General features: G+C 41.4%; 1 protein-coding gene across 2 annotated transcripts; it reads left to right on the top strand.

Moving 5' to 3' along the window:
* Positions 1 to 2,466: 2,466 nt before the first annotated feature.
* LOC147111182 (troponin C, slow skeletal and cardiac muscles) lies at positions 2,467 to 20,956 on the top strand. Of its 2 annotated transcripts, XM_086001823.1 has the most exons (6): positions 2,507 to 2,625; positions 10,752 to 10,782; positions 10,884 to 11,030; positions 14,245 to 14,359; positions 17,962 to 18,098; positions 20,670 to 20,956. In XM_086001823.1, exons 1-6 carry the CDS (start codon positions 2,602 to 2,604, stop codon positions 20,699 to 20,701), a joined length of 486 nt encoding a protein of 161 aa, XP_085857949.1. In that variant the 5' UTR covers positions 2,507 to 2,601; the 3' UTR covers positions 20,702 to 20,956. The 2 variants fall into 2 exon arrangements, with proteins under 2 accessions (XP_085857948.1, XP_085857949.1); XM_086001822.1 differs by lacking the exon at positions 10,752 to 10,782 and having other exon boundaries at positions 2,467 to 2,625.
* The last annotated feature ends 1,728 nt before the right edge of the window (positions 20,957 to 22,684 follow it).

Raw genomic sequence — 22,684 nt, 5'->3', positions numbered from 1 at the left:
AAACTTAGCAATGAAATATAAACCAATCAAATGACTTGGTTAATTATATAAATGAGCATATAGAGTTGCCCCACCATGCAAAATAATCTACCTCAGAGCAACAATGTCCACAAATTCCAGATTTCTGCATGAAACAACTACAAAACTAATTGCATGAGTATTTTCCTTATATAGGCAACTCTACGTTACAATTTATGTGCATATAAATAAAGCTACTTGATCTCCTGTGGCATTGCACACCGGGAGTCAATACCAAGTATTGTCTTCAGGCAAAGCAGGGTTAGGGGGTGGAGGAAAATTGGACCAGGGCATACAAAAGTCAGACTGTCTATTGACACCACTGTGTCATAGAATCATAGTATCTTACAGCACAGAAGGGGGCCATTTGGCCCATCATGCCTGTACCAGCTCTTTGAATGAGCTGTCCAATTCAGTCCCACACCCCAGCTTTTTCCCCATAACCTTGCAAATTAGTTATCTTCAAATACATGTCTAAAAAAAAAACAGCACCTCCAACAGTGCACCTCTCACTCAGTACTGCACTGAAGTCAGCCTGGATTATGTGCTCAAGTCAAGTGGGACTTGAACTGAGAACCTCTGACTCAGAGGTGAGAGTGCTACAACTGTTTCAGCCAATGAGTTGGAGGCAGGGCGGGACTTATGGCAGGACTCACAGCAAACAGTCTATTTTACAGTGCACTACAGCAAACAGTCTACAGTGTCTATTTAAAAAGAGTCTCTACAGTGGAGACTGCAGCCTGCAGCCTGCAAGAAAAACTGGGGACTCTGAGTGATATTTTCACCAATAATGTAATATCAGTTTCCCCAGTTTTTCCCTAGATTTCCCAATTAAAAGGAGAAATCTGCTCCTGAGACTTCATCAGTATTGCTCTTAAACTGACAATCAGAGGTATGCAAGAGCAGCCTGGAGTGCTGTCCAGTTTGTCCTCGTCTTGTGAAAGCACATGCGCTCCACTTGACACCTCTCCGATTGCACAGCCAAGATTGGATTCGCTGAGTAACACACGCGAGCAAGCTTGCTTCCAGATTGTAGCATAACATGTTGGAAGCAAGTCTGCTGAGCCACCGTCCCTCATCTGCAATAATATCAGTGAAATATCAGTGGGATTGTGGAATGAAAAGTAATAGATATATACAAATAACACAGAGAGTAACGGATTCCAGAGAATGATCAAGAGACAATAACATTACAGAGGGGGTTGAGATGGGATGGCATCATGAACTATGAAAGCAAAGCTGAAGCAGTTTACTGAAACCATGAGATGTAATGACTGCCAGAAATCACCCATTATTTATATCGTTTTTTCCCCCTGGGGTGGTGTGGTAAGAGAACTGGGTAGCCAGATAATCAACACCGTTAATACATGATGACATCCTCACTGAAGGATTAACAATTGTGAGGTTTATAAACAGATAATAATAGCAACTTGCATTTAGCTGTCACCTTCAACATAGAAAAACCTGCCAAGGTGTTTCATAGAGACGTAAAGAAAATGGACACTGGGCCATTAAGGTGGGTTTTACGAATTGCCTTAATGAGGCGAGGGAGGTGGCGAGGCAGAAGGAGCTAGGGAGGGAATTCCAAAGAGTGGAATCTAAGCAGCTGAAAACACAGCGGCCGACAGGAGGGTGAAGGAAAGGCCAGTGTCAGGGGAATGGGGAATACAGGGTGGGGAGGGAGTAGGCCTCTCTGCTAACAATCAGCTCTCTGCTAACCTTAAAAAGATTCAAATTATTTTTAAAGTCCTGAGGTGATCCGCTGCACCTGGGAACTTTCTAAAGTGATGAAAGCTGAGGGAGAGCAATGTAAGACTATATCCCTGAGGTGGCCGTGCGCCACTCATTGAAATTTGATTAGCGTGACTTCGCATCTGAATTATACTGCATAAATTATAATGATGCAAATCACAAACCAGTTGATACAAACTATATAGCAAAAACAGGCCCATTAGACACATGTAACTCTTACAGAAATATTTAATTGGCATTAACCCTAAAATCAAACATTTCAATGATAAAGGAACTACAGCCACTTTCAGGTAAAAAAAAACAAAAAATAAATAAAGTACTTACTACATTTTTCATAGTTTGGTTTAATGTTGCAAAACAAAGCCTCTACTTTATCATTTGACTTTTAGGATGCATCATTATTTTATTTTGAGGGTCCCAAGTAAGACAGCACAACAGGGAAAGAATCTCATCTCTTCAGCTATGACTCTTCTCCCTGTGTACTTGAATATTTGGCCAGAGGCTGTCTCTTAGACTGAGTCATCAGTAACATTTTAGCAGGACTTTCAAGGCTGTGAGACCTTGTATTATCCCCAGTGGCATATCCATAGACAAGAGGAGGTGAAAGGCCAAGATGCCAGTTTAATTATGTCCAGACTATAGCATTGCTGCCCCGCCTCCTGTGGCATTCAATTCTTATCTGGCACATTGTCAGTGATTGAGTGCTGTTGGGTTTGAATGGAAAGCCCCGCGTGTGGTTAACGTGTTGGTGGAGCTGGGACCCCCTATAAAAGATGATGCAGGACCATTCTCTCTCTCTGTCTGCCAACAGCGCTGCATCCACCCTTGGCCATGGAAGATATTTACAAAGCGGCGGTGAGTACATTCCCTGCTGATCACAGTAATGACGTTTTTCAATTGTTGTTCTTGGTTCTGAAACATACAAAGCAAATGTAGAGTCCTTGTGGAAAACTTGCACAAATGTAATTAATGGTCTTCCAACATATTTTAAGACAGAATTTAGATGTATTTGTGGATGAGGTATTTGTGGGGCAGTGAATGTATATACAGTACAAGGATACAGTATGAGAAGTTATTCTAATTACATCAGAATACCGCAGTAAAAGAAAGTTTTAAAAGTTATAAGAATTCTAACACGAGATTTAAATTTGCAGCACCTAACGTGTGACAACTGCTTCAAACAATTTATTGAGTAGAACAGTTCCCTTTCGTTTAACATAAAAGTTGTTTACAAAGAAGTTATTTGAAATAATTGTCGAACATTTTAAAACAGCTAAATATACAGCCTCTGTATTTGCTTTTTACAGATCATATTTATAGGGTGAGGCTCGTGGCAGCAGTTACCTCCATAGAAATATACTGACCACATCTCATCGATTTCAGTCCAATCCCCCGATCTCTGCACTTCACGCTTGTAAAATTGTTAAATATGAAACAAAATTAAAAGTTAGGATTCCTCGTTCGATAAAGTGCAATTGATAAACAGCTGCAGAGTGCCTGCGGTTTCAAGATAAATTTCTTATAGCAAAACGAGAGCCGTAAAGTCTTTTAGTGATTCCGAATTCTTTTTGTTGCCTTTCTATTGTCCCATCTTACAGGCGGCTCCCAATGAGACGGGAATCTAAAACAACCTGCAGGTGGATCTACCACCGGCCTGAGCATGTTAACAATCGCACCATTCCTGTGGCCCCGAAATTAAACCTGTTGATATTTGCTTCTTTTAACATCTTTTTAAAGTTGATTTGTAGCACTATGACTCAGGTTTGAAGAAACGTGACAAAAGGCCAGGATTCAAAATGTTAATCTGAATTGTAAAAGTCTATTGCGTATAATTTATCATCTAATAAGTGCCAACCGGGAGAGTTTACAGTCTAATTAACGCGAGCCTGTATTATTCATTCATTTTAACACGGCCTTGGCTGCAATCTTTACAGTCAGTCTTCGAGGAATGCGATGAGGTGTTGCTCCTCCGAGATAAAAGCTAATTTTGGGTCGTGTGGAGGCGGTTATCTTGGCGATAAGCTTCCCCACCAGCCACAAGGGATCCAAATGCTCACAGATAAAGATTTCAAGGATATATGTCTATGTCAATCACAAACTTGGAACAAAAGCAAACCATCCGCAACATTTGTCTTAGCTCTCCTCAACAGTTGTCTTGTCCTTTACACTTAAAAATAACAAGGAGTCGTGTTACCAAGGCCACAGGCCAGCCGGACTATAAAGGAGCTTTTTTTTTGTACTAGGTACCGATTCATGTGGAAAGCATCCTGAATTAGATGTGACGTCAGACCAATGACAACAGCTGCCCCCTTTTCATCACAGTTGTTTTGCTAAGATCCCCAAAAAAATCTTTGAAAAGTTTAGGGAGAATTCCAAAAGTAGAGTTAGGTTGGTGGTAGGACCATCCATCATTTAACACATATCACCATTTCTCACACAGTTGCGACCAGATATATAAGACAGTTAGTCGATGCTCAGGGTTTCACAACTATTTGCTAATTGAAGGTTAAATCTCGGGGTTCTTGCTTCCTACGACATACATTATATTACTTCCTGCTAACAGTATTCTTCTGCAATGTGCTGTAACTATTTTATTGCTTCATTTTTCATGTGATTCATGTGACAACTAAACTGCCATCTAACGGTGAATATACAGTGTTTGCAATAGTTGCATACTAGGTAAAGGATCAACAGTGAACACATACACCATGCAGGCAATGCTAAAATACAGCCTGGATTCTTGGATGGCTCAGGACCAGTTGTAACAGTTGAAGTAAGAGTAAAGCTGCTGCTTACATCAAATAGTTCAGAAGCTATGTAACAGTTGGGATCTTACAATAGCAGCCGCAACATGCATTTGTTGCTGAGCTGACCCCAGGCTTATATAGAAGATGGGAACAAAGCCAGAAGACAGCAAGGGGCAGATCCGGAAAATCGCCAGTTGAGTAAGTGGAAGAAAAGTCAGAAGTAAAAAGAAAAAACAGTGGCAATTCGCAAATTGAGTATAAGAGAAACACAAGTGAGCCAGTATGATGGAAAAAGAGGCAATAAAGAAAGAACTAAAAAGTGAGAATAATAAAAAGATTAAGAGAAATGGGATAATTTTTTCATTTCCCATTTCCAGCAGGGTACCTTGCCCAACATATCAGAAGTTTAAGCTCATGATATCCCAACTATTTGAAATATTGGTTTGAAAATCACACTCAGCACATGCTTGAATTTGCTGGCAGCTGAGGTTCCCCACCAGGAGTGCAAAGTCAGAAAATTACCCATGGAGTATGTGTGTGCATGTGTGCATGTAGGGGGAGAAGAATGAGAATGCGAGAGAGAGAGAAGAGATAAAAATGTCTTAAAACACAGCTGATCTTATCCAGCCCAGACTCTATTAACTTCTGGTGCACTCTGCAGTACCCATTACTGTCACTGCTAGGAATGTTTCTGAACTCGGAATATGAAGTAAATTCAGATTGAGCTATTCTCAGTGTTGTTTTAGTAAGTCTTTCAGGTTTGGGTCGGTCTGTCCCTTTAAACAAACATGTCACATTCTATTCACAGAAGCTTACACTGTCCTCTGCAAGTAATGCCAATGTGTGCAATCTGGTGTCAATTTCCTTCCAAAAAGGCATGCGATGAGTGAGTGGCTGTCTATGTGACTGGAGCCATAGCAACCAATAGAGTAGAATAAAATAAAAACATGTAAATATATGCTTTTTTAATACTTTTAAAGTGGTGGACAGAGAATGCCTCCAATTGTTCTTTGTGTAGTGTGTGAGAGGGGTGGTGGAGGAGGAGGACAAGGGGGAGGGTGTGTGTGTGTGGTGGGGGATGGGGTCACATATGAGATTGGGGTAGGGAGGAGAAACCAATCCTTTATGATCTGCTATGTGGCCATTTCCCCTTGTTATGTAGTGTGCGTGGGAGGAATGCATTCGATCCCTGGTGGCCTAGTGGTAAATACAAATCTATTTTCCTTATTTTTTTTATTTATTCATTCACGGGATGTGGGCATCGTTGGCAAGGCCAGCATTTATTGCCCATCCCTACTTGCCCTTGAGAAGGTGGTGGTGAACTGCCTTCTTGAACCGCTGCAGTCCGTGTGGTGAAGGTACTCCCACAGTGCTGTTAGGTAGGGAATTCCAAGATTTTGACCCAGCGACGATGAAGGAACAGCGTTATATTTCCAAGTCAGGATGGCGTTTGACTTGGAGGGGAAATTGGAGGACTTGAGAACTTGTTGAACTTACAACATATTGCGGGGAATGCCTCCATATTTTAAGCACTACTGGGAGAGGAATGTTTTTGTGTTGCTTTCAGCCTGGGGGGGAGTGGCTGCAAAATTAGGATCATGGCTTCAGCATCATGAATACCCAAACTTTAGGGTCACATAATAGTGGACAGGTGAACAGATTTCCAGCAAAAGCAATTGACACCGAGCTCTCAGGCCAAATCTTGAACCTACTTACATTACAACAGTGACTAAAATTCAAAAGTATTCCATTGGCAATAAAGTGCTTTGGGACGTCCTGTGGCTGTGAAGGGTGATATATAAATGCAAGTCTTTCTTTTCTTTCATACCTGAATTTGTTTACCCAATCCCAGAAACACTGTTACCTTCTCGAGGTGACCATTTCCCTCCCTGTTTCTGCCAGCACTTTGTTTGGATGTGCTCACTACTATATTGTTTAAGGGCCTCACTGCTGTCCTCCCAGTGCTGCCACTACAGCCTGCCTCTCCCCGCCTGTAAAAAGGTAATCAGTCCCTAAAACAAGCTCAAGAAGTCAAAGGATCAGGAAAGCAAGTAGCTGTTGAGGAATAGTTGCTAATGCTAATGCTTTCAGATATATTTGCACTAACTACCAGGTATGAAATGTTTCTTTTTCAAACATTTTCAATTTGAAAATCCATCACAGAAAATCCACTTCCTTCTCTACACTCTAACTTTCAATCTTTGCACATGCACCAGATGGCACTGTGCTGTCCATGAGATCATTTCATAATCTAATGTAGAATTATAGTATATTGCAAAATGCAGGAAAAGCAGCTTCCACATGGTACAGCTATAACTCTTTACTAAAGTTTGCTTTGATGTGCTTGAAGTTTCTCTAATATTTATTAATCTATCCTAAATTAAACAGAGCAACATACACAACAGGAAAGGTTTTATAAACTCTTCACTTTATTAACAATCATTAAAATGACCACATTGTGCATAAAGGATTAAGTGTATTTGTTGGTAATGCAAGCATCTTGCCATCTTTGGTTGTCATTTCTTGGCTAAATTTGTGCCCAGAAGTTGCTTTTTTTCTCATTCGTTCCTGGGATCTGGGCGTCGCCGGCAAGGCCAGCATTTATTGCCAATCCCTAATTGCCCTTGAGAAGGTGATGGTGAGGCGCCTTCTTGAACCGCTGCAGTCCGTGAGGTGAAGGTACTCCCACAGTGCTGTTAGGGAGGGAGTTCCAGGATTTTGACCCAGTGACGACGAAGGAACAGCAATATATTTTCAAGTTAGAAGGGGAATTTGAAGGTGGTGGTGTTCCCATCTGCCTGCTGCCTTTGTCCTGCCAGGTGGTAGAGGTCACAAGTTTGGGAGGTGCTGCCGAAGAAGCCTTGGTGAGTTGCTGCTGTGCATCTTGTAGATGGTACACACTGCAGCCACGGTACGCCGGTGGTGGAGGGAGTGAATGTTTAAGGTGGTGGATGGGGTGCCAATCAAGTGGGCTGCTTTGTCCTGGATGGTGTCGAGCTTCTTCAGTGTTGTTGGAGCTGCACTCATCCAGGCAATTGGAGAGTATTCCATCACACTCCTGACTTGTGCCTTGTAGATGGTGGAAAGGCTTTGAGGGGTCAGGAGGTGAGACACTTGCTGCAGAATACCCAGCCTCTGACCTGCTCTTGTAGCCACAGTATCAATGTGGCTGGTCCAGTTAAGTTTCTGGTCAATGGTGACCCCCAGGATGTTGATGGTGGGGGATTCGGCGATGGTTATGCCTTTGAATGTCAAGAGCCGGTGGTTAGTCTCTCACTTATTGGAGATAGTCTTGTGTGGCGCGAATGTTACTTGCCACTTAGCAGCCCAAGCCTGAATGTCATCCAGGTCTTGTTGCATGTGGGCATGGACTGCTTCATTATCTGAGGAGTTGTGAATGGAACTGAACATCATGCAGTCATCAGCGAACATCCCCACTTCTGACTTTATGATGGAGGAAAGGTCATTGATGAAGCAGCTGAAGATGGTTGGGTCTAGGACACTGCCCTGAGGAACTCCTGCTGCGATGTCCTGGGGCTGAGATGATTGACCTCCAACAACCACAACCATCTTCCTTTGTGCTAGGTATGACTCCAGCCAGCGGAGAGTTTTCCCCGATTCCCAGCAGAGGTATGTTTTATGGTGCAGCAGGCGGTTAAGAAGGCAAATGGTATGTTGGCCTTCGTAGCAAGAGGGTTCGAGTACTGGAACAAGGATGTCTTGCTACAGTTGTACAGGGCCTTGGTGAGACTGCACCTTGAGTATTGTGTGCAGTTTTGGTCACCTTACCTGAGGCAGGACGTTCTTGCCATGGAGGGAGTGCAGCGAAGATTCACCAGGCTGATACCTGGGATGGCAGGAATGACGTATGAGGAGAGATTGTGTTGATTGAGCTTGTACTCGCTGGAGTTTAGAAGATTGAGAGAGGATCTCATCGAAACCTATAAAATTCTGGCAGGTCTGGACAGACTAGATGCAGGAAGAATGTTTCTGATGGCCGGGGAGTCCAGAACCAGGGGTCATAGTCTAAGGATAAGGGGTAAGCCATTTAGGACTGAAATGAGGACGAATTTCTTCACCCAGAGAGTGGTGAACCTGTGGAATTCTCTGCCACAGAGGGCGGTGGAGGCCAGTTCATTAAATATATTCAAGAAAGAGTTGGATATATTTCTTCAGGCTAAAGGGATCAAGGGATATGGGGAGAAGGCAGGGACAGGGTCCTGAAATTTGGATGATCAGCCATGATCTCATTGAATGGCGGAGCAGGCTCGAGGGGCCGAATGGCCTACTCCTGCTCCTATCTTCTATGAATTCTATGAATATAGTCGACCCATTCTTGCAGACTGAAACATGGTTTGTCAAAGTGCCATTCTGCCCCATCATTTGCACAGAAATGACACCAATTTCCAAGATGTTCAATACTTTCAGTTGACAAATGATCAACAACAACTTGTACCTATATAGTGTCTTTAATGTAGAAAAACGTCCCAAGGCACTTCACAGATGCATAATCAGACAAAAATAGCCCCGAGTCAAAGAAGGACTTATTAAGAGGGGTGACTAAAAGCTTGGTCAAAGAAGTGGATTTTAAGGAGCCTGTTGAAGGAGGAGAGATAGCTGGTGAGGTGAAGAGGTTGAGGAATGGAATTCCAAATCCTAGGGCCTAGATGGCTAAGGCATGTCTGCCAATGGTGGACAAAGGGAGGGAATGCACAAGAGGTCAAAGTCGGAGGACCACAGAGTTCTTGAGGGGTTGCAGAGATGGGGAGAGGTGAGGCCATTAGTGGATTTAAACACAAGGATAAGAATTTTAATTTGAGATGTATGGGCACTGGGAGCCAATGTAAGTTAGCAAGGGTGGGGTGATGGGTGAATGGGCCTTGGTGTGGGTTATGATACGGGCAGCAGAACTTTGGATAAGCTCAAATTTATGGAGGGTGGAATATGGGAGGCTGACCAGAAGAGGATTGAAAGAGTTGAGTCTGGAGTTGGCAAAGGCACAGAGGAGGGTTTCAGTAGCAGGTGGGCTGAGGCACAGCCAGAGACGGGTGATGCCAAGGAAGTGGAAGTAGGCAGTCTTTGTGATGAAGAGAATATGGTTAGGAAGCTCAGTTGAAGGTCAAATAGGATGCTAAGGTTGCAAACAGTCTGGTTCACCCTCAGACAGTAGCTGGGAAGGAAATAGAATTGATGGTTTTATACAAAATCTAACATAAAAGCACAAGCACTGCATTGTAAGTGTTCATATTACCTACAGTATAACCTCCTCCTCGTAATAACACAGTGTGCTTGAGCTGTAACGTTTTGTGAGAATTTGCATCGGCACAAAGCTACATTTGTGCCAAGAAGTGACCATTTAGCATGTGTGCATATAACAACAACAACTTGCATCTATATAGTGCCGTTAACGTAGTGAAGCGTCCCAAGGCGCTTCACAGGAGCGCTTTCAAACAAAATTTGATACCGGACCACATAAGGAGATATTAGGACAGGTGACCAAACGCTCGGTCAAAGAGCTAAGTTTTAAGGAGCATCTTAAAGGAAGAGAGCGAGGAATAGAGAGGCGGAGAGGTTTAGGGAAGGAATTCTAGAGCTTAAGGCCTAAGCAGCTGAAGGCAACACAGCCGATGGTGGAACGATTAAAATTGGGAATGCGCAAGAGGCCAGGATTGGAAGAACGCAGAGATCTCGGAGGGTTATAAGGCTGCAGGAAGTTGCAGAGATAAGGAGGACAAAGGCCATGGAGGAATTTGAAAACAAGAATGAGAATTTTAAAATTGAGGCATTCCCGGACCAGGAGTCAATGTAGGTCAGCAAGCACAGGGGTGATGGGTGAGCGGGACTTGATGCGAGCTAGGATACGGGCAGCAGAGTTTTGGATGACCTCAAGTTTATGTAGGGTTCAAGAATTAGGACCCGGAAATTTTTTGAATATGTCTGGTGGTTTGTGACCATCTTAAAAATTGGTAAAGATTGACCCCATATCTAAAATGTGATCAACCATAAAAAAAATGAAGTTTTCAAATATGTTTGGTCACAGTTGTCTCTCAGTGAAGATCTTTCTTTTGTCAGAGGGTATTCTTTATAAACAGTTCTTAGTGTTAGCCCATTTGTTTATAGCCGTATAGTTAACCTTTCCCACTGAACCTTTCGCTTTCAAGTTTCATGTTCATTTTAAGTAGTATCTTGTGCCAGGTGTTTGTGGAACTCAGTCATTGTGTTTTTGTAATATAGGTTGAGCAGCTGACTGAGGAGCAGAAGAATGGTAAGGAGTCATCAAACAGAATAAGAGAATTCAGAGCAATGCAAAGTGATGCTTAAAATTAGTTAAGTCAGCTGGTACTGAAATGCTCCTTGTTTTTTCAGAGTTCAGGGCAGCTTTTGATATCTTCGTGCAGGATGCTGAAGACGGATGCATTAGTACCAAGGAGCTGGGCAAAGTGATGCGCATGTTGGGTCAGAACCCAACACCCGAGGAGCTGCAGGAGATGATTGATGAAGTGGATGAAGATGGTACAGATATAAATTATGTTATAACCTCTCCTAATATTATTTAGCACTTGACGTAAGAAAACTACTAGGCACTTGGTCTAAGCGTTAAACAAAGCTTTAATCAACTGTTTTCTCATTGTGTCCTTCACTAGTTCCTGTTAAGAATGTCCTGCGCAAGCTGGGCCCGTGCCCGAGTATTTAGACTCTCCCCGGACAGCGCCACCCGCAGGCCACTCAGTATTATTTCTTAAGTCTTTCTTTCATGAATGACTGATTCATGTCACCACTCTGTTATAATAAGGAGCTATTGATGTGTATGATTTAGGACCATAGGTAGATTGAAGAAATAAGTAACACTCAAGGCCCAGTATCCTAATTCATGACTGTAACATTTTTATAGCACACTTGTTTCCCTTTAAACACTCAGGACTCAATTACATTCTTTATGAATTATAATGGGTCTTATTTTTCTTTTGGCATTGTAACCATATTCCACTAATGTCCGGTGGCACTGAGTGGTGCCACACAAGTTCAATACTTCACGATAGCAAGTTTCTCATCTCAGCTTTATCACCATGAGGAGGCCCAGGCATTTTCTCGTGGAGAAGAAAAATCAACAGAAGAATCATCCCTTGAATGCTCTCGAACAATACTAACACTCATTCATAACTGCAGTGGTGCTGGTCTGGGATCAAGTCACCTGCCCACCCTCTCCATCAGATTTGGTGCAGGACGTGGGGAGATCAGGAAAGAAGAATGGTGGGGACAACATAGAGCTTATGCTCCTTTTACCTCTCCATAAAAGCCTTCATCAAAGCGTGCATGTTTCCCAGAAGATGGCTGTCTGAGATCATGTACTTCTGAGTTGAAAAGCTTAGCCAGGAGCAGATATACACCATTGAGGAACCATACGCAGTTGTTAAAAACGATTTCCCAGCCCTCCATTGCAAAAGAGAGATCTGTCCAGAGTATGCTGTTGGTTTTGGCATGGAGGCGCATTGAGGCAATGCCAGAGCTCAACACAGATTACTCTACATTATGGCCTGACCATCTGTTCTCTTTTTCAAAGGGTATTTTGTTTTGTTGCTGTCATTACTACAAACAAGCATTTAGCAATCAGTATATTTTGTGTGTGTTTCATTTTTTTTAAAGTTTTGGCGCAAGTTTTGGAGCATCAGCGCATTTTGCCACCACACAACCTCACTATGTGAAATACTAGAGACAAAGGATGTGTGGGTGTGGTAACGCATCCAATACAATTTTATTTTCATATGTGAACTGACTGGATAATTCACAAGCTCTACAAGTAAGCTATTGTTGCCTCATGAGTCGAAAGAAAAATCTTGTAACAAGTTTTCTCTTTACAGCAGTCAAATGGTCTTCTCATAATTGTTTAAAATGCATCTTTTATACAAATTTAATTTTATCATGGACTAAAATCAGTAAGAATTGTGTTTTAATGATCCCTGTGTATGCAAATTGCTTTTCCCTTTTCTCCAGAGATTTCTGGCCAACATCTTAAAGTGGGGAATAAAGTATCAAATTCAGAGAGCTGTCACAGCACCAGATATAGTTCATTCCAGTGAACCACATGGTTAGCATGAGTTTGAATTTCCACTGAACCAGTCATAGAGTTACAAGAAATTACAATCAATGTTGCAATGCTGCTACGCCAGAAAATCAAAATCCGTGAACTTATGAAGAATATCGATCACTCCACACTATAAAGAGCCATATTTTAAAATATTCCAGATTTTAATAAATACAAAACTACCAGGGCTAACTTGACTGAATAAGTCAAATTCCGTTTTTTGACATTGGATTGCAGGACTTGCGCTGGTGTTATGGGGATTGCATTCAGTAATTCCATTCATATTTCAATGAATACCACAACAGCAGCGGCCTTGAAAACTATCAGTCATGATTTAATGTATTTTCCATTGTTTAATGGATCTGTCTCATAGTTTCAGTTACCACATTTGCAAGGCAAAAGGTCAGAAAGCAGAAGTATGAAATTCACTCACTAATATGTTTACCCCACACTCTTTTTTTAAACGAACTGTTGGCTACCAATGTCCCCGTTAAGCTGTGGAGGTCCCGCGCAGGCTGCTCACCGGCTTTACAATGGGAATAGCCGCGAAAAATTGAATGGGCTGCGCAGCCAGTTAAAGGGCCCGCGCAACAATTAAAAAATATTATGGGGAACATTTTTGGCTACCTAGTCCCAGTGTTCTGTCTGCAACAGCCTTCTTCTCCCCTCCTCTCCCAAAGGCAGTGAATTATGGGCGCACAAAAGATCTGCGGGCGTCTGCAACCACCTGACACCTTGCCCAAGTAGCCATTCCTCATGTGAGCCTAAACGTTGATGGTCAGCAAGCTATTTGACTGTGGAGCATCACAGTCACCCCATCCCACGGTGACCTGATGTGTGATGAAATGCATTTCCAGCCAGAGTCATTCAACAAGAATGAGGAGTGGGATCCCTGTCCCAGCATAGCTACATGGCCTATTAAAACACAAGTGATTTAATATTTTAGGCCTGTGTCGTCTGCCATTTCCCCCCATGTAAAACATCTGCACAGTTCAGTAGCTATTATCAGTGGTGATAAAAGTACCATTTAATAGTGTGTCCCATTGAGGAAACTGCTTAACCAAATCATTACTTTAATCAGCTTTCACACGCAATGCATTGCATTGTTGAAAATCTATTTCTACACAGTAACCATTATGTACTGGAACAAGTTCAGCACATCTCCTAGAATCTCTACAGGGAAAATCAAAAGCAATGCCCCACTCACGAAAGTTCGATGTTAAACATAAAACATCAGTCTGACTATTTTATACTGTACTACGTAGTGGTGTCTTACTTCCGCAGCAGCCCATCAAAGTTTGCTTTTCCATTACCGTCTGAAGTAATTGTTACTAAGTGAAAACTGGAAGTATTGGTAGGTACTCCACATTATCAGAACCTTGAAGATATCACTTAGTTGAATTATTTTAAAAGGTATAGCTACTTTTATAATTACATGTGTACAAGGTGGTAAAGACAATGAAGAATGGCATTTGGGAAGTGCACTAGGTTATAAAATAACAAAATGATACTGTTCCATATTTAGTTACAGACGTCACTTTTCTAATGTTGAGGTAAGCAATTACTACATGTTTTTTGTGATTTTATATGTTTTCTTTAATATGTGATCAATGTAAACATTTCCAATTCCTGTTTTTCATTTAGGCAGTGGTACTGTTGACTTTGATGAATTCTTGGTCATGATGGTGAGATGTATGAAAGATGATAGCAAAGGAAAATCAGAAGAAGAACTGGCAGAATTGTTTCGAATGTTTGATAAGTAAGTGTTTATTGTTTAAAATACACTTGCAAACTTACGTATGCATTCCTGTACATCTACATATGATGACCCACTCCAATATGCAAATATCAAATTTGCCACCGAATCGGTTTGCATACGTTTTTAAATAATCATTACCCATTTATATGTCAGCAGAAACAAATCTGTAGATCTTCACTGTTCTGAAAACTGAGCAACATATGATTCAGTAAAAAGGGGTAAATAAAGATATATTGGGCTGGTTTTTGTGCTAGAAATAATGGTGAGGTTAACAGCGCTTACCATTATTAACGTGTAAATCAGACAGCAACTTCCAGCACAATTAAATGTATAAATCAGGAAGTTACTGTCTGAGACGCCCCACTCTTCCAAAAGCTGCGCGAGAATGGTATCTCGCCTAGAGATTCGCCATTCAAATATATGGAACGGTGTGAAGTTGTTGTACTTACCTGATATATATGCACTAAACTCGTCAGAAAAAGTTAGGGCTTATCCATTCCAATGTAAGTAAATTTTTAATTGGATGGTAAGTCTTAATTACTTCCAAACAACATCTCCGGCACTGAAAATTAACTTTTACAACTGTGAAGTCTCATTCCTACAGATTTTAATTATTGTTGGAGATTTAAAAAAATTAAAAAAGTTAAATAACTTTTTTTTAACTTTTTCTTTCTGTCGCTTTTATTTCTCTCTCTCTCTGAATCCAGTATTTCTTTCCCTCCCTTTATTTTGCTTTCTGTATCTGATTTGGACTTGCATTAAATATTCTAACTGATACTTCCTGGTTCAGACTCAGCGCTGTTCATTAAGGATTCTTCAGTCTGATTGGTTAAGGAGATACACAGTTGCTTGCCCTGTGCACACAGGTCCCAGATCCCCTGTAGAGGGCACTGCGCTGTTTCGATTGTTGGCTGACCGGAACTTCCCATGCAAAAGCCCATAAAAAGTCTATGGGCAAGCGCAAGTGTAATGAACGGCTGGCGCCCGCAAAATCCGACCCATAAAGAACAGAAGCAGCTGTGGAGAGTACTCCAGATGTAGGAATATTCAACCGAGAATGTGATAGAACATGTCAGACATGAATGGACCATAGTTTAAACCAACAGCTGTGAGAAAATATATTCTGCGCAAAATTATTTCTAAAAAAAAATGTCTTGAAAGCCTCACCGTGTAGTGATTGCCAAAATCTTGACAGCATTTCCAAGAATAGATGTGGAATAATGCTTTACCAGCAATTCTACATTTGCTTTGCAGCACTACTGCTGCCAGCAGCCTAACTTGCTGTGAGGTAAAGGAGGCAGTCCAGAAAACTGTCCCAGGAGATGGTTTTTCTCCAAACCACAGGAGACAGCAGTGCCAGTGTAGTTATGAAAATAATTGTTGCCAGTGGTAGAGAGCGCCATTTCCTTTTTTGGCCCCGGGTACGCTGTGCTTTCAATCTGCTGTACAGGCTCACAATATGGTTTATTTGACTTTATATTTGACTTATAGAATCATAGAATGATACAGCGCAGAAGGAGTCCATTTGGCCTATCGTGCCTGTGCCAGCTCTTTGAAAGAACTATCCAATTAGTCCCACTCCCCTGCCCATTCCCCATTCCCCTGCAAATTTTCCCCCTTCAAGTATGTATCCAATTTCCTTTTGAAATTTACAATTCAATCTGCTTCCACCACCCTTCAGGCAGGGCATTCCAGGTCACAACAACTGGCTGTGTAAAAAAAACTTCCTCATCTTGCCTCTGGCTAAGGTAGATTAGGAAACTACATTAAAAGGTATGACGGTAGACAAGCAATGGCTTGCATTTAAAGAATTAATACATAATTTACAACAAATATACATTCCTTTAAGGCACAAAAATTCCACAGGAAAAGTGGTCCAACTGTGGCTTACAAGAGAAGTTAAAGATAGTATTAGATCAAAGGAAGAGACTTATAATGTTGCCAAAAAGAGTAGTAAACCTGAGGATTGGGAGGATTTTGGAATTCAGCAAAAGAGGACCAAGAAATTGATGAGGAAAGAGAAAAAAGATTATGAGAGTAAATTAGCAAGAGACAGAAAAACAGATTGTAAATGTTTCTATAGGTATGTAAATAGGAAGAGATTAGTGAAAGTAAACGTGGGCCCATTAGAGGCAGAGACAGGAGAAATTATAATGGACAATAAGGAAATAGCAGAGAAATTAAACAAATACTTTGCATCTGTCTTCACGGTAGAAGACACAAAAAACATTCCGGAAATAATGGGGAACCAAGGGTCTAGAGAGAATGAGGAACTTAAAGAAATCAGTATAAGTAAAGACAGTGCTGGAGAAATTAATGGGACTAAGTGGCGACAAATCCCCTGGACCTGACGACCTGCACCCTAGGGTTTTAAAAGAGGTAGCTGCAGAGATAGTGGGTGCACTGGTATTGATCTTCCAGAATTCCCTAGATTCTAGAACAGTCTCCAAGGATTGGAAGGTAGCAAATATAACCCCGCTATTTAAGAAAGGAGGAAGAGAAAAAACGAGGAACTATAGGCCAGTTAGCCTGGCATCAGTATTTGGCAGTTCTCTAGTTCTTTTGATAATTACCTTAAGTCTGTGTCCTCTGGTTAACATCCCTTCTGCCACTGGAAACAGTTTCTCCTTATTTACTCGATTAAAATCCTTCATGATTTTGAACAACTCTATTAAATCTATTAAATTTATGTGTAAAATAAGCTCAACGTTAGTCCACAACACCCTCCATGGAGGCAAGGAGTATATGACTTGAATATTGTCATTGAATCCATTACACACCTTAATGAGTAAAATCAAAAAAAGTACGTGAATAATACTCATCTCAGGAACTTAATCAAAGGCAATGGAATTAGAATATTCCATTCATTGACAAAAAGTTGGAAGTAACAACAGGATACCCAGTGAAAGAAAAAAAAGACTTGCATTTGTATAGCGCCTTTCACGACTACCGGATGCCCCAAAGCGCTTTACAGCCAATTACAGGAAACTTTCGATTTACCGGCACCTAAGTAACCGGAAATCTCGGTTAACCGGCAAAATTCAGGAGTAGGTTCAGGTAACTTTTATTACTTGCCTTCCTCCATTTGTTGCTGTGCAAGGGTGTGGCTGCAGCTGTTGCTAAGCTACAGAGACGCTTGCAACTTGTGGCCATTGTTCTGAAGCTGTTACAGGGTTTGTTGCTTTATACAGAGCTCTCAGCTCCGTATCTTTTACTACAGCTTTTGGTTATCCGGAATTTTTGATGAACTGGCACCACGGCGGTCCCGTCCGTGCCGGATAAAAAAACGTTTCCTGTAAGTACTTTTTGAAGTGTAGTCACTGTTGTAATGTGGCTCAAGTAAGGAAAAGCAACACAGGTTTCTTTGAAATTTTAATTTCCTTATTGATGGCGAAGGCTAACATGCAGGCTGCAATTGTATTGCTGATCTGAGAAGTCATTCATGGTGTGAGAAGATTCTGCAGGAATAAAATAAAATGACATGAAGAAACATATGCAACAAAACAGGCTTTAATAAAGTTGTACATCTGATTAAAGTATGATGCTTGATCAATCCCAAGTTGTCACCATTTAGACTTTTATACTCACCTGTGTGTTAACAGAAATGCTGATGGTTACATCGACCTTGATGAATTAAGAACAATGCTGGAAGAAACAGGTGAATGTATCACCGATGATGATATAGAAGAGCTTATGCGAGATGGTGACAAAAATAGCGATGGAAAAATCGACTATGATGGTAAGTTACATGATCACTGATTTTTTTTTTTTTTTACAAACCAGAGCCTTTTGCTAATTTAGCAACTCTTAAACAGATTTCCCAAGTCATTGAGAAGGCAACAATTTTCAAAAAGATTACTTTTGAGTGTTCCCAAGTTTTTGAATTAGCAGCAAAATCCATTTTATGTGGTCCTCATTTGGTCTTCCCTCACAGCATCCTGGGACACTCCATGGCTCTGGTTTTCTACCAGATGGAAACAATGGTTAAATTAGAAAGTATTAAGAAGCCTTGCATGACCTTTGACTCGACCCTATAATCTTTCTTTCCCTCTTCCGTGAGTGCACAGATGTGCAATATTGTCCTCATTTTATAACCACCTCTCTTTCTTTGTCTTTCATGCAATCCCAAAACCAATCCCATTTTAAACTACAATCCTCCCCACCTCACTTGCCCCACATATTTCTTTCTCTCCTCACATCTTATTCTCTCATTACTCTCTTCCACAGTATCTCCCTGTCCCATCTTTCTTTCCAATCTATCGCTCCTTTCTTTCTGTCTCTTTCTCACCATCATGCCAATCACCAATTCTTTCTGTTCCTTCCTTAACTCATTTCTAAATTTATCTCCACAGGCTCCCTCTTTGGTCTCTCACTCTGTTTGTAACTACATCCTTCCCTCCCCACATATTTACTCTTGACTCACACCCCTTTTGTACAAACTTTAAATATAGCAGTCTCTTGTCAAATATTACAACTTATTGCTATGCTCATTGCACTTCTTTCTTTGAACTTCTAACATTACTAACTACCCCATATATGCTATCATATATGATAATGCCAGTCAAATTACAGGTGTGGATTGTGATTGGTTGTGTAGTTTCAGAAGCGAGCAGTACCAGAACTAGTGTTTGAAATCAACTTCACTGGGACTGCAGCGGCCTGTACCAGCCTTGATTCCCCTCCACGGTGCGTAAACCAATGTAGGCCATCTCTTTACCAAAACCCCTCACTTGACGTCCTGCATTAAACAGTCATTGACAAGTAAGCCTGGCACATGATTATGGATTTCAATGTCGAGCACAAGGTAGCTTGCATGTTACAAGCTGCCCTGCATAAGTCCTTGCAGCAAGATGAAGACAGATGTCCATTGTGTAGCTGATCACTTCAGGGGACAGCTGCTGAAAAGTGTTACCTGGTATGAGAACACACTCATATATCCAACATTCATCGCCTACCATAATTGGGTTAGAAAGGGGCAAGCAGCTGCTGAAGATCCATATCTCCAACTGCGAGAACTACTGTTCGATGGGTACTGTGTGTCTATGCTGTGGTTAGAGAGATGATCGCAATTCACTCACACATTTTATGGTGAGATTTGCTGCTCACCACGCCACTCATAAGGAGTTCCTTATACCTGCTGCCCAACTAGTAAGGGGCCAAACATATATTTCTCAAGTGTCTAGTGACCTACCAATGACTCTCCTTCTTGGAACGGGGGGTGGGGCAGGGTAGAGGAAGTAGTAAGTGGGATTTCTTAGTGGTTAAGCTGGCTCAAACATAGAGCTGGCAATAGAAGATTGGAACCAAGGCGGACACATAAACCCGATCCTGAGCTCAGCATGTCTGCAGTACTGAGTGTACTTACTGTTGGTGTTTGATCAGCCAGTCTGACAGTTGGTAGGACAGATCTGTCACTGAGGCTGAGTTTCTTCCAACTCAGCTTCATATAACTCTTGAAGCCAAAGTCCTAAGGGTAGGGCAGGTCTGGTTGGACAAGCAGCAAGAAGCTTATCAGTTTTCTGTGCTGGCATGTTGCACAGTTTTAATGGGTTAAGCTCCAGCAGTATCACTGTGCACACTACCTAGATCTTGGCTGTTGCCAACCTGTGTCTAATCTCCCTGGGCTTGCATAAGTGGAATGCATCCCAACAGAAAGAGACCGTGAAGTGCAGTACAAACAGAAACTCTAGGTGTGTGGGTTTCTCAGAAGCTTGGTTTGGAAACTCTGAAGTATGGATCAGATTTTAAAGGAATTACAATCCAGGGCCAGGAGATCTAAGCACAAAGAATCTATATCGTTTTTACACTCCTCTCCTCACTAGTGAATGTTGATGGTGAAAAACTAAATATAGTGGAAACTAGATTATATATTTCAAAAACACTCTACTGGACCATTCCAATCCACTGTATGCAGAAACATATTGCAAATATTTTGTTGACTAGACACGAGGGGAACTCCCTCTCACGCTGCCAATGGGTCAGCATATGAAGTGCGTCAGTCATCAGTGAAACAGAGAGACGGTTGAAGCCACCAATTAAGTGACGTTCTCCTCACCCCCAACTGGTGGTAGAAATATTTCTGGAAATAAAGACATATGAAAGTTGCTTTATCACTGGGGTGGGTGGGAGAGAATATACATCAGGATAGGGGCAGAAAGAAAGTTTGGGCACATAATTGCAAAATTGTTTTCAGTAATTAAGTGCATCATGCATGGGTAGCAACTTTCAGGGGCGCTTTACTCAACTGAAGTGTATTTTCAAAACATTGGTGAAAACTCGTATTTTAATATTGTGATCTGTTCTATTGCAGAATTCCTTGAATTCATGAAAGGTGTTGAGTAATTGTTATAAAACTGATGCCAAGAGTCCAGTTACATGCTTTGTAGCGAACCTTCTTTAGTCTACTGCCAACTAGTACGAATAATCAAATTAGCTTAGGAACAACTGATTGAAGCTACCATCAAGGCGAAGATTTCCTCCGTCATTCAAATACTTACGGATTTTTTCATTACTGTATATAATTGAATATTTTATGTAACTTTTTAAAATAAGAAAATTATGACAGTTGTTGAAGGTCAATAAAGATTGTAATCAATATTGCGTTGTGTAAGCATTTGATAAACTAACTCGACTCATGATACCTCCGAGTCTACAGTCCTGGCAGATTCCTGATCTACGTTCGCAGCAACACAACACCTGAAGCCACAAGAATTGAGTGAAATGATTACTCAAAAACGGCACTTCAGATTGATTCTGGAACCTGACTGGTTTACTGGTTTAATCCACATAGATCTCTGGGATCTTATTGGTCAAAGTTTTGGGATATAATTGATTAAGGGGACAGTCATTTCTGGTTATCTGATCAGACAGCCCCAGAACCTTTCATTTTGATTAAAATGAAAACACATTACATATTCTATTTATTACATCATGGAAAAGGGGGATAATGTAGTACAGAGATGCCAATTCAGTTCCCAATCTTAAATAAAAGTGCAGAAAGGAATATTAATAGGGTCAATAAAACAGACTCAATTTGGTCAACTTTCAGATTACAAAGTAAATTAGACTGGACAACCTAAAACCCTAAATTCTCAAACAGATTAGTTATTTTTCTAAATAAGTAGGTTCACTTAGTACCCACATATATGATGATTTCGATCCCACAGCAATAAGGTAAATACAGAACATATACTGTATATTCATCAACTGCAAAATCTGAATAAAAGTCCATATTGCTGCAGTGCGAGTCATATGGCACAAATCGTACTGTTTTTATCAGATAAAACAGCCACGCATAGTTGCTATCAACTAAACTCTGACTAGTTTTCAGAAAACAGAACGCTTTCCAATCTTTTTCTGCCAATTTTTACCCATCCCTTCATCTTTACTGGGGCACGGTTCTTTGAACTTCAGGCACCATCCAGTACCACACCAAGTTCCAATTAATTATAAGGGATCACAGCTCAGTCAATTCTTGTCCTCACCCAACATCCACATCAGAAGTCATTGGATAGTAATCAAGGGCAGGAATGCAAAAGCAAAATACTGTGGATGCTGGAAATCTGACGAAGGGTCATCGACCTGAAACGTGAACTCTGTTTCTCTCTCTACAGATGCTACCTGACCTGCTGAGTATTTCCAGCATTTTCTGTTTTTATCAAGAGCAGGAACCCTGGCTGATTTCCCCCTCACTAACCATGAGGTGCTGGGGCCACTTGTAGCATTCCGACTGCCCCTTTTGAGATTAGTTAACCTATGACAGGTGAACCTGGACCTTCCTGACCTGTAAAGCTTAGCTATTCATTCTAGTTGAGACAATTAAAAAAAACACATTGTTGCAGAAGTAGGTAAGACCGGTCAATCATTGATTTACTCTAGACTGCATCTTAGATTCTTAATTTAGGACTAATCATATGCTGTGGACTTTCTAGGATTTGGGACTACACATAAATGCAAGCAGTGGGGCAGAATGATGGGAAAGACCCTTAATTTGTCAAAAGTTATGGCCCCTCCCCCTCTGTCCAAATGTCAGAATTGCCTGATGTCTCTCAAGCCCTTCCTAACTTTCTATACATTGGGCAGGATTTTCATTGGGCCGTGGAGGCAGGATTGGAGGTGTGTGGGGGGTTAAAATCTCGAAATCGGGGGGCACGAACCCATCCTGCCCCCAACCCGCCTCCATGCCAGTTTCAAAGGAGGCGGATACCTGACCTGTGCTGGGACCCACCTCTCTGAGGCGGGAAGGAGATTAGTGCCAATTAACTGCGTGTTAACAGGTAGTTAACAGGTAGTTTTTAGCCTAATCTCTATTTTTATTGCTGAAGT

Source organism: Somniosus microcephalus, chromosome 11 (genome assembly GCF_052327205.1).
Source record: "Somniosus microcephalus isolate GS21.2 chromosome 11, FLI_Smic_1.0, whole genome shotgun sequence".
NCBI classification, from domain to species: Eukaryota; Metazoa; Chordata; class Chondrichthyes; order Squaliformes; family Somniosidae; genus Somniosus; species Somniosus microcephalus.
The sequence above is the reverse complement of the archived record's forward strand: the minus strand, read 5'-3'. Positions and strand labels throughout refer to the sequence as shown.

What these genes read in the sequence shown, in the direction of transcription:
- LOC147111182 (XM_086001822.1), top strand. Translation starts at nt 2,544, where the DNA reads ATGATGCAGGACCATTCTCTCTCTCTGTCTGCCAACAGCGCTGCATCC. An exon ending in AAGATATTTACAAAGCGGCG is followed by an intron (nt 2,626 to 10,883) that starts GTGAGTACATTC and finishes TTGTTTTTTCAG; the next exon opens with AGTTCAGGGCAGCTTTTGAT. An exon ending in TGGAAAAATCGACTATGATG is followed by an intron (nt 18,099 to 20,669) that starts GTAAGTTACATG and finishes GTTCTATTGCAG; the next exon opens with AATTCCTTGAATTCATGAAA.